This window comes from Pyxicephalus adspersus, chromosome 3 (genome assembly GCF_032062135.1).
Source record: "Pyxicephalus adspersus chromosome 3, UCB_Pads_2.0, whole genome shotgun sequence".
Taxonomy (NCBI): Eukaryota; Metazoa; Chordata; class Amphibia; order Anura; family Pyxicephalidae; genus Pyxicephalus; species Pyxicephalus adspersus.
This window is the reverse complement of record NC_092860.1, coordinates 106360703-106377546: the sequence shown is the minus strand read 5'-3', so window position 1 is coordinate 106377546 and position 16844 is coordinate 106360703. Positions and strand designations below refer to the sequence as shown.

Below are 16844 nucleotides of genomic sequence, written 5' to 3'. Positions count from 1 at the left end.
AAAACACTATGGTTTACAAACTTGTTAAAACTTTATAACATGCACATCTACTAAAATGACACTAAAAAACTCCAGTTTAGTCTTACTCTCCCATGTGCTGGCTTTTCCATTTAATCTCACAGTTTCTATAAGCTTTTGTAATAAGCAGGGGATTAAACGTTCTATGTATAACAGGGAATATTTTATCTCCAATTGGTGTTGTACATAAAAAGAACTATTCCATTAATTAAAAAGGTCTTTGTTCACAGCGGTAAGTCAATGAATCTGCACGTGTAAAGGTGAAGAAACATGAAGTTCCCTCCTGCAAGAAAAAGATCTTTGATATTTTTTTCTTAGGCCTTCTGCACAGTGGTGTCCCACATAATAAACCACATGTGAAAATTGTATTCAGTGGTACAGTTCACAAATACAATATTACTTGCAGTGCAAAATTAGGTATGCAGCAGTTTCTTTGCTTTGAACCAAACATACATACTACATGAAAATCAATGGCAGCTTAAAAATGTGCTGATACTAAATGTTTTTAAAGTGCAAATATGTAAAGGTGATCTTAAAAATAAAGTTAATCTTGTTATTTAAAGTTAGAGGGATATCAGGGAAAGTTAAAGGTGAGGGGGCCAAGAAGATTAGTTCAGTTTCATCCAAGTAAAATGTAAGGTTTCAGGCAGCATGAAACCAAAAGGAACATTAAACAGTGGGTGTGGTATGTAGTGGGAGTGGCTAAAGCCTGATAGACACCATTACCTAAACTGGAAGCACAGAGTCCATTCAGGGAAATACAATAACACTTAACACTAAACACACAGAATGTAAAACTACTTCATCTGTAATGTAAACCATCAATCAACATTTGTTCTTTTGATGGCCAATTTATCATTTATTTTAAATCTGAAACCCCATTTAAAAAGTGGGCCCCCAGATATCCACCGCCCCACCCTGAGTAATGAGTGTAGGGGTACAAAGTACCCCTTACCCATTCCTATAAAATGTTAAAACAGCCCTAGAAATAATACCATAATACTATGTTATGTAATTTTATTTTTAACAAACACCTTTTCAGGATCCACCAAAGTGTTTATGTGCCCACCATGGATGATCCATCCATTTATCCTTCAACCTCGCTACTGTTTGCACACTGAAGTAATTCCTGGATGGATGAACGGATCATCCATTGTGGGCTCCTATACATAAACTGATGAAGGAAGTGAGGAGTGCTGAGATCTGCATTGTCTCTCTTGTAGTATCTTTCCATGTAGTGGCAGCCCACGGAAATAAACCTAGGATGAAACTGATAATTTATGCATCCCGATTATTTTACACAACTGTCCATGACAAAGGGACATCTTCCAGAAAATGGGACGGTTGGCAATGTAAATCTTTATCCAGGATAGAAGGAGAGAAGAAGAGGGTGGACAGATAGATTTGGCTGTCATCTGCATATAATTATTATTATTATTACATAGTATTTATGTAGCGCCATCCTACGCAGGGCTGTACATAGTCATAGTCATGTCACTAGCTGTCCCTCAAAGTGGCTCACAATCTAATGTCCTTACCATAGCCATATTTCTTTAATACAATGTAAGGTCAGTTTTGGGGGGAAGTCAATTAACTTAATTGCATGTTTTTGGGATGTGAAAGGAAACCAGAGAGCCCAGAGGAAACCCATGCAAACACAAGGAGAACCTTCAAACTCCATGCAGATAGTGTCCTGGCTGAGATTCAAACCTGGGATAAATGTTAATGTAGCCCCCCCCCCCCAAAAAAAAATTTTGAGTTTGCTAGGGGAAGAGGAGGTGTAAAGAGGGAAAAGTACAAATCCAAGGACCAAGAAATGGAGGGATTTTTATTCTTTAATTGTACACAAAATGTTAAAAGCTAGAAATGTAGCCAATCTTAGGCTTATCTTGCTGAAATAATGGCTTTGGAGTTTCAGTCTTCTTCATTTTCAGAGTATTCTGCAAGTATACCACTGGGTATATATATATAACCAAGTTTCTTTAGTTAAATCAAAACCAGTTTAAAAAAAAAAAAATTTAAGCAAGGATTAATTTAGGGGTGATTTTGATAATATATACTGATAGGATACAGTAGTTATGTAAAATCAGAGGGATGTAACTAGTGAAAGTGGCTTGTGAAGGAGGGACAAGATTGGGAGCCAACCAGGCTATCTTCCATGCACATGAGCTGACTGGACACATGATGACATGAGCAGAGGGATGAACTCACCTGTTGCTCCTTCAATGTCCAGTCACAGACTGAATGCAGGAAGATGATCTATCTATACTGCTGCAATAGATAAAGTGAGATCTTCAACTTGGCTGGGTAGAGCTATGCAAACCAAGATGGATGGACAAAAATTCAAATTTTTTGCCAGGTAAATCAGCTCCCTTATATGTATTTAGCTGATTGTCTGTATTTCAAGCCCTATTTGAGGACTTGAAATACATTGAATTCTTTATTCTTGGCATAGTATTAAAAAATGCCTGTATGCCTATATACATTCCATTTTTGGATTCCATATACTATGCTTTTTGGTTTATTGGGTTGCCCATATGGCAGAGAGGCATCTTTCAACGCTGCCCTTCAGCCTATCAAGTCTCTCTAATGACTGAAAGTAAAAAAAATCTTTACCTCACAAAAAAGAACAGCTGTTTAAAATCTGACTTTTTGTATGTTACTGCACATGAAAAATAACATTTAAAAAAGTTAATACATTTATTTAATAGTAAATTAAAAGTGATCATACCTTAAAATGAGCTGTAACATGACATCTTCACAGTGCAAACCAATAAGAGTTCGGAATAATGCTAAGGACACCACACAAAGCTGGGAAAAAGAAAACAGTATGGTTAAACAATTACTAATAACATCAGTGTTTCTAGGAAAATATCATTATGAAGCAATCTGTGCTTCTTTGTCTATGGTGTAACTGATGAGATGAAGCCCCTTCAGGTGTCCCTAACATTGGATGTAAACCATGTATAGTATATGGCCCTCGATTCATTCTCTTACACTAAACAATTTAAAATCAAATAAATGTTTTTGTAATTACACCCTTCTGAAATATTAAAAAAGATCATTGTATATTTGCAGTATGACCATTGACAGGTATAGTAAGCATGGCATTGATCTGTCTTGGTGGAGGACAAGGTTGTTCAGTTTTTAGTGCAAAATTTTTACTCTCCATTCCTAACTAATGGTGCTTGTAGACTTGATGCCAGTTTACATGTGGGAATTGGGAATATCTCAGGAATAGAATTTACCAAAACAAAGCTAAGGTATATATCTAATTATGCTTCAGGGGAGAACGTACAAAATAACTTTATCTCAATGAAGTGCCATAAGAGACATCATATCTACAAGCAGGCAGTGGGGTTTTATAAGGAAAGGACTTCAAAGAAATTAAGTAAATGTGTAGCTAGTTATGCTTCATAGGAGAACATACAAATAACTATATTTTAATTCTCTGAAGACTTTTTTTTAGATATCCCTGTTTTCTGCCCATAGACTGGCATTATGCCCAAAAGCAGGAAGTGACCAATGTTAAGATATGTTGCTAATCATTCTTCAGAGAACATATAAATACCTTTATTTTGAAATGATATTCAGAGTTCAAGTGCACTTTATGTTCTACTTATTCTTTGATTTTTTATTGTTCCTTCAGGCATCTTGTCAATTTCTCCTATGCAATTAACAATGAAAATCTACTGACTAAAGTTCCGTAAAAATATGTGGCATTGTGCAGGCCATGATTTTATTGGCACAGTTAAGAAAATTTCTTCTGCCCAGGTTTCTGTGTTTGATAATGTGCTGTAAAATCAGATGCACTTGCTTAACCTTCTCTTAATATTCTGCTCTGCTTGTTTGGTTGTTACAGTTCATTGATTTAGTTTATATGGCTGTGTGATTTTGTAGGATTTATGATGATTTGATTTTTATGTAGAGAACTTCCCCATTCTTAGACTGAAGCATCTCCTAATAACAAAACCATCTGTATTACAATAGGCGTAGGCAGCAACAAGGGCCATAGCAGGCTATGGATTACAGGCACGTACAGCTCTCAGCAAGTTCTTAATTAACAGTAGTAGTCCTTTTCCAAAATCCATTTGACTTCTTTTTGCTAGTACTTTCACATTTCAACTTCTGAGCAAAGGCAAGAAATCATTTAGATATTATGATTAAACTAGATACACAGAACAATGTTCGTGCTTTGCACACCAAGCACAAAAAGAAGCCATAAAAAGTTGGCAGCTGAGTTTTAGAACTAAATCAGGATGCATTGCATTGTATACATAGCATTTGGAATTTCTGCTTTAATTCAAGGCGGAATATGGCAGTTAGTTGCTCAGAAGAGAAATTTAACATAACATTCCAGCATCGCCAACTGATATAATTGAATGGCTTGATTACTTTAAGGTTTGTAACTCTATTTAATGTATTACACAAATAGCACATTGTCATACAGGTGCACAACCAGAACAGGTAGAAATAATGGGTATTTTATATTGAAAAAAAAACTTTGGGTTATGGGGAATGGTATTTAATATGGGGTTGGTAAAAAACAGAAGCAGGTTGACAGGAATCAATTACAGCCTATGGGTTACAGGGCATCTAAGCCAAGTTAAAGAGAACATCTAATGTTCATGTTGCTATGAAAAAACAATTACTGCTTTCAAGGCAACATACAGGAGCTTTAATATTTGAAAAAATTAAGTTTTTGTTAAAAATTAGGACTGGGAAAAAATACTTTTTTGTCTAATTATGCACTTATTCTTTGAGTAAGCACAGAAATGCACCCACCGACCCACTAAAAAATTTTTGAATTATTTTTGTTTTTCTTAACCAAAGGGCAGTTTTGCTTTACCCTTTGAATTATTTGACCCTTTTCTAATTCTGCTTTATACCCCTAATTTATAAACTAAGAAAATGTTGTGACCTTTTCAGTATCTATACCATATACCATATACCTCTCTTTTAAATGACAAATGAGTTTCAACCCCAAGCACTACATAATTGTAGACCCTCACAATTAAGGCCTTTTGGAAGGCAAAATGCTTGTGTGTGGTGTTGTGTCTAGAGTTTCCATGAAGCAGTATGAATAAATGATACACAGCCTGATTTTTATTGGGACATGACAGTGCAATGTGTAGGCATGCCACCCCTGGCTGGGGTTTGCAATGGCATTTCTTTCAGTCTGGACAGAGTCAACGGTATCAATAAAAGAAAACAAATCCACTCACAGACTCATTTGTTATTCTGCAGGCTTGAGAAATGACCTTAGAAGTCAGTATAAAGACTGCATTGCATATGTTCAGCAGTTATCAGTCAGATCTTGGAAGGATTTCACTGTCCTTGTACAACAGACATTATCAAACACTGAATAAAATAAGGGCACACTACAATTTAACTGACTACAGCCTTAGCGTTACTTTATTTCTAAATTTGAATTGAGTAGAGACAAACTGCACTTCCACCAGACATTTACTGCTGTATGCGCCCCCACTGGGGAGATTGTTACTTTTGCTACCATCAAAAAAAGAAAGAATCTAAAAGAGTGGAGGGGAACACCTAATATGTAGACACCCTTACAAGTGACAACAAGAGAAGTCTTTTGGGAAATTCCCATTGATGTTACCATAGATAAAAAATATAAATATAAAAAATACCTTTAAAAAATTTAAATATATCCCCACTCTCCACGTTTTTTTACAGCATATAATGTTAGTCCAAGGTGCTAGAAATTTAGTTTCAAATAATTGTTCATATAAATAATTTAGGTAACAGAATAATAGTATTAAAATTGATGTTTGAGAAACAGTGGGAGAAACAATTTAACAAATTTACCCGAAATGGTGTGTTGATACGACTAACCAGCGTGTCCAGGATTTGGACATTTTCATGTTGGTAGATGAGAACAAAGCGGAGAAAAATCTTAAGCAAGGTTGGTTCTGAGACACTACGCAGAAAAAGATCCAAATAAGCAGTTGTTGTCATCACTTCCTCCACAGTCACCTGAAATATATATACATTTTATTTAATTCTAGGACAACCCAATCACGTTTATAGTGAGCACCAAACCAAATGCCAAATATCACAAAATATCATAATTTTCTCTATCCATGCCACTCATTTGAGACATCAACATGATTAGCCAAGAAGAAGGTTTATGCTGCAAATCCTACATAAAAATCCAATTCTCATTCTTATTGTACTGCTACTTTGCCTTAACCTGTCTCCTCCCATTATTTGATCTGCACATACATGAACAGGACATTACAGCAGACCTTACTGATTTATAGTAAACTAAGTAAATTAACTTTCATAGAACATATTACACAACATAGTACTAATGGCAGATATGTCAATATGTAATGGATAGTAACAGGTTGTGTGGGGATGAACCCTTGTCATGTTGGTTTCTTCCAGTTCTATGGAGAAATCTGTAATATCCAATATTTCTATGTTTTAGGTTTATTTTGTTACATGTGTGCAGTAATACATATTATATATATATATATATATATATATATATATATATATTTATATACGGTATATTGTGTAAAAAAAAAGGGAACCATAGTATTATAAAACATTAGGAAGTAGAGTGCACTTCACTAAGCTTTTTCTTTTTTCTTATGACTCGGAATATGAGGGGCTTGATAGTCTGAGCAAAATGTATTTGGTGTGTGATATATATGGTTAACATGTTAGTGTAGTAATATATAGCCAATATACACAGTACAATGTGTGCATTATATGAATATAAGATGTATTTGTATAGAAACCAGCTGCACCCCTATGTTACTATCAGCCCCATTGTCCAAGCTGATCATCCTTGCTATATGATACATATTTTAGAATTATGAATGCTACCAATGGTATCATAAAATGAGAGACTTTAGGATACCTAGTGCCTGTTGCAGTCAAGAGTAAAATAAATTCTAAGCTGAAAGCCCCTGGGTATACATGCTTATATAAACAACATGCAACACTGTATGCAAACCATGTATTCATCACAGATAACACATCTTTCCAGTATGATTATAGCCTGCACTAGCTCATCATTAGCACTTACAGTTTTTATCTATAGCCAGTGCAGGCAATCATGATAGAATGTGGAGTATCTATTTAGAGTGTTGTGTTTTTAAAAAGATCCCCAAGAATGACAAACAAAACAGCTTTCTTAACTGTCATTTACCTCTAGGAGCTGCTCATACAGCCCTTTTGTAAAGCAATGTACAGGTTCACTTTTAGGGTATTGTATAAGTACAATTGTACATGCCCATCACACAGCAGGCTGCAAAATATGGAAATAAGTGAATGATACTTGTGAATATGTTCAGCTTAAATTGGATCTAACATTTTTAAACTTTACATAAAAGGGTGTATACCCCTTTAAAAAAAGAAAAAATACTTTTTTTTTTAAATTTTTCGGGGAAGGGTCCACTCCCCTTTTATCTTTACAATACCCTTCCATCTTTACCACCACAAGGGTAAAGACTGAATGGGAAACTCAGTGCCTCCTGGGATAGATACATCCCATATCCAAGGAGGCTTTAGGCTGCTCGTTCTGCAGATGCCCAATCATGCCTGAATGATGCAAATCATCATTAGTACGTATGCTTGTGGGGTCAGTTATATGTGCTGTCTGATTAGTAGTGCTGGAAAATGGTTGCACAGATGTCTAACAGCCATGTCAGGCTGATTAAAAACCATACCTGTATATCTAAGCTTTTATCTTACCAATGGTTAATTGGGAAAATGTGCAATTGTCTGAAACTAAAAGGAGAATCTACAAAACTGCATATGAAATACGGTATTTCTTTTCAATGAAGATTCTCTTTAGCAAACAATTTTAGGTTATCATAACAGCATTATTGTACGGTACAAGTATAGAAAAAAAGGATTCTGAATTAATGCTGATTGTTATTATTTTATTTTAGTTTGGAAAATAGAGTTAGCCAGCTAACTAGAATTCTCAGAAATTGGGTAGCACAGGCAATCCTCATATCCAACATTACAAGTGTGCTTTAAATGAATGAAACTAGTCTCCAAAAGTCTGTTGAGGCTTGATCCTGGGCTCTAGTGAGAGATACTATGTGGCAGCAGATTGGAGAACTGATTTTGTAGATTTACTAGAAAGAGGCTGCTGTTATAAGCCAGTCCGCCTAGGATTTAATATTTACATGTTACGTTTTATTGATGTGGACAATTCTTATCTAAAAATTTGTATTTGATATTCTACTCCTGGATATTTAATAATGCTAGTTTTGGCCAGTTTTAACCTGACCCACTGTTTTTGCTCTAACTACCTGCCAAAACCTTTCTTTTTGACTTTGTCCAACCAAACAAAAGCAAAAGCAAGTCTATCATTCCTACAGTGTTTATACACATAACAACTAAAGCCGCATACACATGTGCAATTTTAGTTGTTGGAAAGGATCCTTTCCAACAACTATTATTGCATGATGCATGAACTGCACATTGTGTACATACAGCACCGTTCTGCTCTATGCATAGGGGAGGGGGAGAGCGACAGAGCGGCACCCTGCTGCGTGCTCTCTCCCTTCCCTTGCATTAGGATCATTAGTCATCCATCGTCCGTGGATCCACCAGGACGGTCATTTGGACGATGGACGACTGGCACTGTAGACACGCCAGATTCTCATCCGATATTGGCCCTGAGCTGATTATTGGGCGAGAACCATTGAACAAGTGTACATAGCTTTTGGGTCAGTTCAGGCATGTTATTCTAACATGCTGATAATCATGTTTTCCTCAACAATGAAATACAATAGGTACTCACAAAGAACAATATATGAATATAATGAATACACAGGTAAATTTACTAAAGAAATATATGAGTCCGTGCTCCCTATATATTAAGAAACAAAAAAACTAAATACCCAATTTCCAATAGATCGTTTGGTGCAAATTGTCCTGCTGTTTGTCAAACCTGAAATTACCACAAAACACCACTGAAGCCTTTTAGGGCCTAATTTTGCTATTTGCTGTCTATTTCCAAAGCTAATAGGCAAGGTATTGCCAAAAGAAATAGCAATATGGAGCCAGGAACTTTTATGGGGGATATATACTAATGATATATAAACAAAACAGGCCCTATGCATTCCCTGAACTTTGGGGAGCAATGTTGAGGGGCAGGGTCTCTTTCCCAGATCCAGGTTAAAAAAAAAAAAGGACATAGGGGATAGCTGGGAAGGGAAGGTGAGATATCGTGGAATCTGAAATTTCCCTTAAAAGGGGGCAACCAAACAACCACCCTCCTACCAGTGGAATGTGTGTGACAGAGCTCTTTTTCTGCGATAAGTCTGCAAGGACTTCTAACTGACAACTGACATCACTGATCTTAATTGATCATGGCTAAATATCCCATGGTAATAGCACAGGGAATACTTGGCAATGTAATTGACTATATTTGATCATAGACTTCACCTTGGATTTTGGGTGCTGCTATTTTCTATTGTATCCATGTTGACATAGTTTGAAAAACATTTTAAGTGAAGATCAGATATACAAAATTGATTATGTTTCAATAAAGAGATTACAGTGGAGGTCTCTTTTCTAAGAACAATCATTATAGCACAAGTAAGTTTTACTTACTATTTGTGGTATGTTTATTTTGGCTTTAAAATTTATCCTAGTTTTGTCTTTTTCCTAAATACAGATTAAATGAGCTGAGCTGCGTCATTTGAAATGTTCCACTAACAGATTAAATTAGCCATGAATAATAGTAGTTTGCAGTCTTAGTACAAAGTAAAAGCATAAAATGCCTAAACCAACATTCCTAATTAAAAGCTTCTTAATTTTTTTCACCTTCCAAAACAGGGTGAATATTTGTTACATACCCAAGTTACGTATTCAGTTTTACTCTGCTGACCTCTGCAGCTCTTTTTCACCACACGGTTTACAACTTTACATAGGTGTAGCCTAAAATGAAATTCTGATATCCACCATCCTGGGCCGTGTTCTATAAAAATGTACAACAAAAATAGTTTTTTTTTCTTTCCCTAATTAAAAACTGTGGTAATGGGCAAAATGTTCAGCTCAAAGACCCTGATTTATGAAAGCTCTCCAAGGCTAGAGCGAATACACTTTCAGAAGTGAACTGGGTGATCCAGCAAACCTAAAATGGATCTTGTCCAGGATTCAAAACATTTGCTAGCAAATAGAAAAATATTTTTAAAAATCCATTCCATGTTTTCTGGATCACCCAGTTCACTTCTGAAAGTGTATTATCTCCAGCCTTTGAGAGCTTTCATAAATCAGGGCCAATGAATCTTGATCCCTTCAGTCTCCTGATGTTGAAGCCTGGTGCACTGCAAGACTGCACAACTGACCACATTCATTTTATATGAGAGCCATTGTCCATGAAAGGCCACCTTTACCGATAAATAAAAATCATTGGCAAGTTTTTACTTTTGACTAGTTTAGTAAAGTTTGGATTTCATAATTGTAATGCTCCCAGGTGTCATCATAGACAATGCTGGACCAGCTCTAAACATTGTGAAGAAAAATAATAAAAACTGAAATCACAACTCTTATCTCTTTTTTTAATGCAGAACAGAATCTTGGTAACCCAAAAATCTTCAGTGTAAACAAAAAACTGGTGCTATAAGCTGCTAAAAAACAGTTGAGGCTAAACCCATCAACTTGAAAATGAATTACTTCATACTACATGCTGCTAGAGTGTTTTTTGCTGCTTATTAAGAGTATGTAAAAACCTATTGTCAATAGCCTGGGTAATGGTACACTTTAAGTAAAGTTCTGCATAATGCTGATTACAATGGCTACCTTTATTGAAGGCATACTGGTTGAAAATTTTACTTTGGCATTTCTAAATAGCACTTTAGTATAACACCTTACAAAGTCAGTGATTATATATATATATATATTTATATAAAATCACTGAGTATGTCAGCACTTTTTGGAGATAGAATACAAATATTCCAAATTAATATTTTAAACCGGACATTGTAAAAAAAAGCAGCTTAACTGGGTGATCTCATTATGACCCCTATAAAGTATGTAATTAATATATTGTAAGGTGTCAGCACCAGGATTTCCAAAATACCCCTTCTCAAAGCATTGTAAAACTAGGCGTTTATTATTATAGAAAGCATAATAGGAGTAAATTGTCAGGAACGCTCAAAGCAGACAACTTGATCCTTGGCTTAACGCCACTCAAACCTGAAAGCAAACAGGGATTTCTCCTTTGAAAAACTTCTAAAGTTAATCAGCTAAGCATTGCTATTATAGGATTCATTGATCTGCACCTTCTAGCTATCAGAGCCCATGGAAGACAGCAAACCATTCCTATATTACTGGTACAAATCTCTGAATTCAAAATTCATTTGGTAAATATAAAGCATATTTAGATGGTCATAGTGTATTTCCAAGTTTTTCTCAATGAAGTCTTCAGAACCCTTCAGCAACTGATACTGAGCATATGATAAAAATACAACATTAAAGGTTTTCTTAACTAAACTTTTGTTTGTTTTTATATAAATTCATAAAACATGTACATTTAAAAAGAAAACATTTTTTTCTTAAACACGAAGGAGAAAAATTGTAAGCAGCAAAATAATAGATTTCTTATAATAAGAATATCTCAAAACATTCCCACAAATAATCAGCCAAACAAGAAAGATTGCTGCTGCTTATACCATTAAGATTTGGTCTAGGAAGATTTAATGTAACAAGTTTTGCCTGACTGTTGTCATGTAGTACATAAGTGGAATCTTGTCCAATTTTACTTGGGCAAATTTATTTAGTTTTTGTCTGGTGATGGTCCATTCGAATGTTTGATAAATGTATATCTTTATGCCCAATTTCTGCGTTTACTCACACTGCATTGATGCAAGTCTACAAGCAAAACTGTTTTTCAACCAATATGAGCACACATTCAGTACATACTTACATGTGTGAAGTCAGTATATCATGTACATGGGAATCAAAATTATACTAAAATGGGGCATCCTGATTTACATAGAATTGGTTCACATGGTAAAAACCAAATTTACATTCTTACCTCCAGTCTCTACATACTATTTAACTGTTGAAACGAAATATTCCCAATAGGGTTAAATAGGCTAAAAGGTAATCACTAGTATTATGTGGATGAATACATTGACAGTCGTCGCCGGGTCATCAGGGTACACAAGGGATGATTGTATGAATTGCCATTCATTGAAAGCTGCAAGGACAGTGATAAATGTTGCTAATAATATGGCCTCTCTCCACAGAGCATAGAGCAGATGGCTGCCACCAGGAGAGTGATTCTTACAAATGCATTGATGCAATGAATTCATTTCCTAAATATTGAGATAAATTTTCAGAACAGGTTACACTAGCCAGAAGGGATGTAAAAGACGTGTCTTCTCTACACAAGAGCCTGGTGTGTGTCTGTATATAAATATATACAATTAAAAAAAATAATATAATTATTTTTAGTTTTTATATAGCACCATCATATTATGTAGCACTGTACAAAGTCCATAGTGATTTCACTAGCTGTCCCACAAAGGGGCTCACAATCTAATGTCCCTACCATAGTCATATGTCTTTAATACACTCAAGGGTCATATTTGTGGGGCAGCTAATTAACCTAACTGCATGTTTTGACAGGAAACCCACACAAACACGAGAGAAACTGCAAACCCCATGAAGATAGCGTCAGGAAAAGTGGGGGTGGTGTACAGATGTGATACAGGAGGAGGATAGGGATTGGCTGCAATGAGAGAGAACATGCTGGCATGAAGGTATAGTAGTGGGGAAGATTTAGGTATGGTGATAAGGGTGGTGAGAAGCTGTCATCTGTAACTGTAATACTCCCTGCGAGCAGAAGAGGTTGGGAGGAGGGGTTGGTGAGGTAAACTGCCAGGCCAGGGACTACAGTGTGGTTTGATTTATTAGGGCCTAAAATTAGAAGTCTGTGTTGCATTAAAATACAGACTCACTTGGTGCAATGACCACTCAAGATGGGCATCCCACTGGGTATGACTGGGGATGGCATCTGCAGATACCGTGTATGTGTCAGTTACTGGCACCATTTTAATACCCCAAAGTGGACCTGGTATTTAGCGACAATTAGGCTGACTTGATACCAAAATTGAGTATTCTCTGTCAAAGCAGCGTCTGTCAGTATTGGAAAGTAAAAAAACTGGCAGTTCTTATACAACATTTTTTTTCACTTTCTGAAAAGGTAGAAGAGTGAACAGAAGTGAGAGACATGTGTCTCAGATTTACCAGTGCCCTCCAGAGAGCCCGGGTGTCCATTGGTGATCCCAGATCTAAAAGCAGAGGGGACATATGAAATACCATATGGGAGCAGTAAATCTGGAAATGCTCAGCTGTGAGCAACTGTGGGTTCAGAGCTAGTAAACCATTTGTAGTCAGTTAAAAAAGACTAAAGAGCTGAAAAGTTTACAACTACAAGCATCTAACACCTTAAATTCACCATGAAGCCAAGTATTGGCGGTCATCTTTAATTCAAAGCATCTAAAAAATGTAAGAAATGTAGGGGAGAGGCTGGTGACAATGTAACTCCTGTACATTTGTGCAGAAGGTACATTAGAAACAGGTGCCTTATAGGGGATCCACAAGACTAAAGGGGAGAATGGTGGAGGTGTGGACAGGTTTTATTGGCTTTGATGATTACTTTGTCATCCCAGCCTAATTCCTATTTAACTCTCATAACACTAGCCGAATTATTACAAAATACTTTTAGGAAAATGTTTTTCTTTACAAGTACACATGCATGATTTAAAATTAATGCATTGCTTTTAGGGGAGAATTATTTTTTTATCATTTTAAGGAACATCTAAAAGTAAAAAAACAAAAGAACAAAATTGTTTGCAAAAAAATAATCTGCTTTTAAATCCATTAAACAGTGGAGAAACATATAGTAAGCCATGGCACAGCGAAATGAAAAAGCATCAAGTTATCTTTATTCAAAGGGTAATTAAAAATAAGAGGATTTACAATGTACTTAGAAGGGTAAGGCTTACCAATTTTGAATATTTAAAATGAATCTATCCTTGAAGGGAATGCATAGTACATTTGAGTCATATCTATTTTATGTATTTTTAGATATAAAAACTAAAACATTTAGTTTAGAAAATGAATAATTTCATATAAATTTTATTTTTTTCATACAGCCAGAAAATGGAGCTTTTAGCTGTTTTTCCAATGCTTTAGCCCCGCTAAAGAAAGACGCCTGCTTTTTACAGAACTCAATGGATCAAGATGAAATAAGCAAACATTCAGGAGATAAATTAATTCAGCCTAATATAATATTATAAATAATTTTATTTGTGAGAAATGACTCAAACGTGCTACCGTCTCCTACTAAAATCACTGTAAAACAATGTAAATGGAGCCCAGTGTAATTAATTTCTCTTATAGGACCTATTTACACATATATGAGAACCTATTACCTAAATACCAAGACATTTTACCTAAAGATGCTGTGAGAAACAAATCTCAGCTTATACACTTTGTAGCATGTCTTGTAACTGCATTTGCATTTGCTTTTGCTTTACAAACTGTTTGTAACTCTTCAATACAGAGGACAGAGTACATCAGGACAGAGTGCTATCTCCCAGTGGTCAACAATAATGTACAAAAGTTATTATGAGAGCAAATGGCCCATCATAACCATCCTAAAAGTAAAAAATACTGATTGAGCCCATGTGAGTTTGATTTTTCCCCTTTTAAACAAATATTTTAAAAAATATTACATCATGGGTGTTATTTATTCATATTAATATAATTCATATTTATGGACATTTCTGATTCATGTTTTAAATGTTAAAAGCGATAGTTGCATTTTGAACCCAAGGTTTATACTTGAGCCAATGTAGTTTTTCTGTTTTATTTTCAGGTAAAAAGTAGGTTTATACTCAAGTATCCATGTGCAAAGTTACCTAGAGCAATAACATATGGTGGGCTATAAATTAGGAAACTTTCCTAACTTTTTTAGAATATAGGCTCAAAGGCTATACTCAACATTTGTAATAAATTACATATATATATATATATATGTAATGTATGTATTTGTTACAAATATATATTGTATTTCAAAGGTCAGCTGTTCTTCTTTTTAGGATATGCCTGATGGCTTGGGGTTCCATGGCATTTGTAAGGCCTTTTCTTAAGACTACTTTAAAATTTGGCTCAATGTTTTGCTTTTATTGCTCACAAAGACATCTCCCAGTGAGAAAAATCATTAATATTGCATGGATTCTGAGGATAATATTTTTGCTGCTGCAGTCTGCTATATTGGATCTTTGTTCATAAAATATCAGCAGTGCACAGAGTAAGAACACTCTAGTGTTGAATGTTTCTAGGGAGAAATTAAAGGACCTCATCTGAAGATAAAAGGACATATTTATTAATAAGCAGTACTCGGCAAGAATCTTTATAGTTCATTGAAGTGAATGGGCTATAAAATGCAATATTTAGTAAGCAGCAGATTGCAATGGCCTGTGAAATGGAAGTACTGTAGGTAGATAGTAGATATTTTTCAGCTTATTTTGTCTAAACAGCCTTTATGCTTCATGGCAAGAAGACATTACATGGTTGAACTAGTTGTACTTGTGTCTACCGCTTTTATATCAAAACAGAGCTGCGAGGATATAGCCTTCTGACATGCTTAACTTGAAGATCTTACTGTGCTTCAGGGCTAGCTTCATCTCAGTGTTTTGTCAAACATAATATTTTATTATGGGATTGTACCTATAATACCTGAATGGGTCATATAAACAGACACAATATTAAAAAATCAGCCTTAAAAAATACTTGCTTTTTCTTTCTGTCTGTGTTTGTATATATCGCAAAAGTGGATAACCAGATAGTAAATATTTACCATATGATAGCAGGTAAAACGGCTTAGTTAGCTAGTTGGTATGAGTTAAACTTTTAATGGTTTAGAGCTTACTATCTCTGAATTCAATCATCTTCTGTGTTTGAGCTGCCTGCAATGTGTTACATTTTCTGTTACTCAGCTATTGCATCTCAGCCATTTTCAAACAGTTATGTGAACCCCATAATAACAGCACAGAAAAAAACATTAACATGGGTTAAAAATACAAATGTCTACTTTGATTAAAATGTTTACTTTGTCTTTGACTTTTACATTTGTGTTTTGTGGTAATGCACAGTAAAATGCACATTTTATTGCATATTACCACAAAGCCAACAATGGCTTATCAATGCACATATCGTGATTCTGTGGTCTGCATTCCCATAATGCAGCAGGTACAATGTTTTTTTTTTTTTACATTAAGGTAAGCTGCAAGCTTAAATGCTTGCACAAATGTAAAATGGGCCTTAGGATATTGCTTTTATTTTCAATTTTTTTATTTTAATTTTATATCATATTTTTATATTCTCCAGATCCCTGAATGACCATGTGAATGTCCTATGCTGTTGTTATAGGGTTTACTGGATAGATGTCAGATGTAGTCACACAAAGTGTAACACATGGCTGAATTCTGAGAGATTAATCCATGGACCATTAAAACCAATAACTCTGGGCAACTCCAGGAAAATAACTAACTACTGTTTTACTGGCTAAAATCTTTCCTATTCCCTCACCCACTTTTGTTATTTTAAGCAAACTGTCCCATTGTATCGCTGGAAGGCTGAGGACACTTTTTTCCAATATAATTGAAGACGGAATCAGTTTTTGGTTGGAGGGTTAGAAAGTGAGAAGGAATCTCAGTAATGGAGACACAGACAGCAATAAAATATGACAAGTGTTTCCCGCTTTAAAGATAGGAAAAATGTTTCCACCGGAGAAGGATTTTAAAAAATACAAG

The 16844-nt window shown here is 35.2% G+C and overlaps 1 protein-coding gene across 2 annotated transcripts in view; it reads right to left on the bottom strand.

Annotated features, from left to right (window-relative positions):
* The window catches only part of FHIP1A (FHF complex subunit HOOK interacting protein 1A), a 125918-nt gene that overhangs the window by 21061 nt on the left and 88013 nt on the right, over positions 1–16844 (bottom strand). For both annotated transcript variants that reach the window (XM_072405909.1, XM_072405910.1), the window contains exons 7-8: positions 5848–6015; positions 2750–2829 (exon numbers count right to left, since the gene is read on the bottom strand). In XM_072405909.1, coding sequence (XP_072262010.1) covers positions 2750–2829; positions 5848–6015 — 248 coding nt within the window. The remainder of the gene's footprint in view (positions 1–2749; positions 2830–5847; positions 6016–16844) is intronic.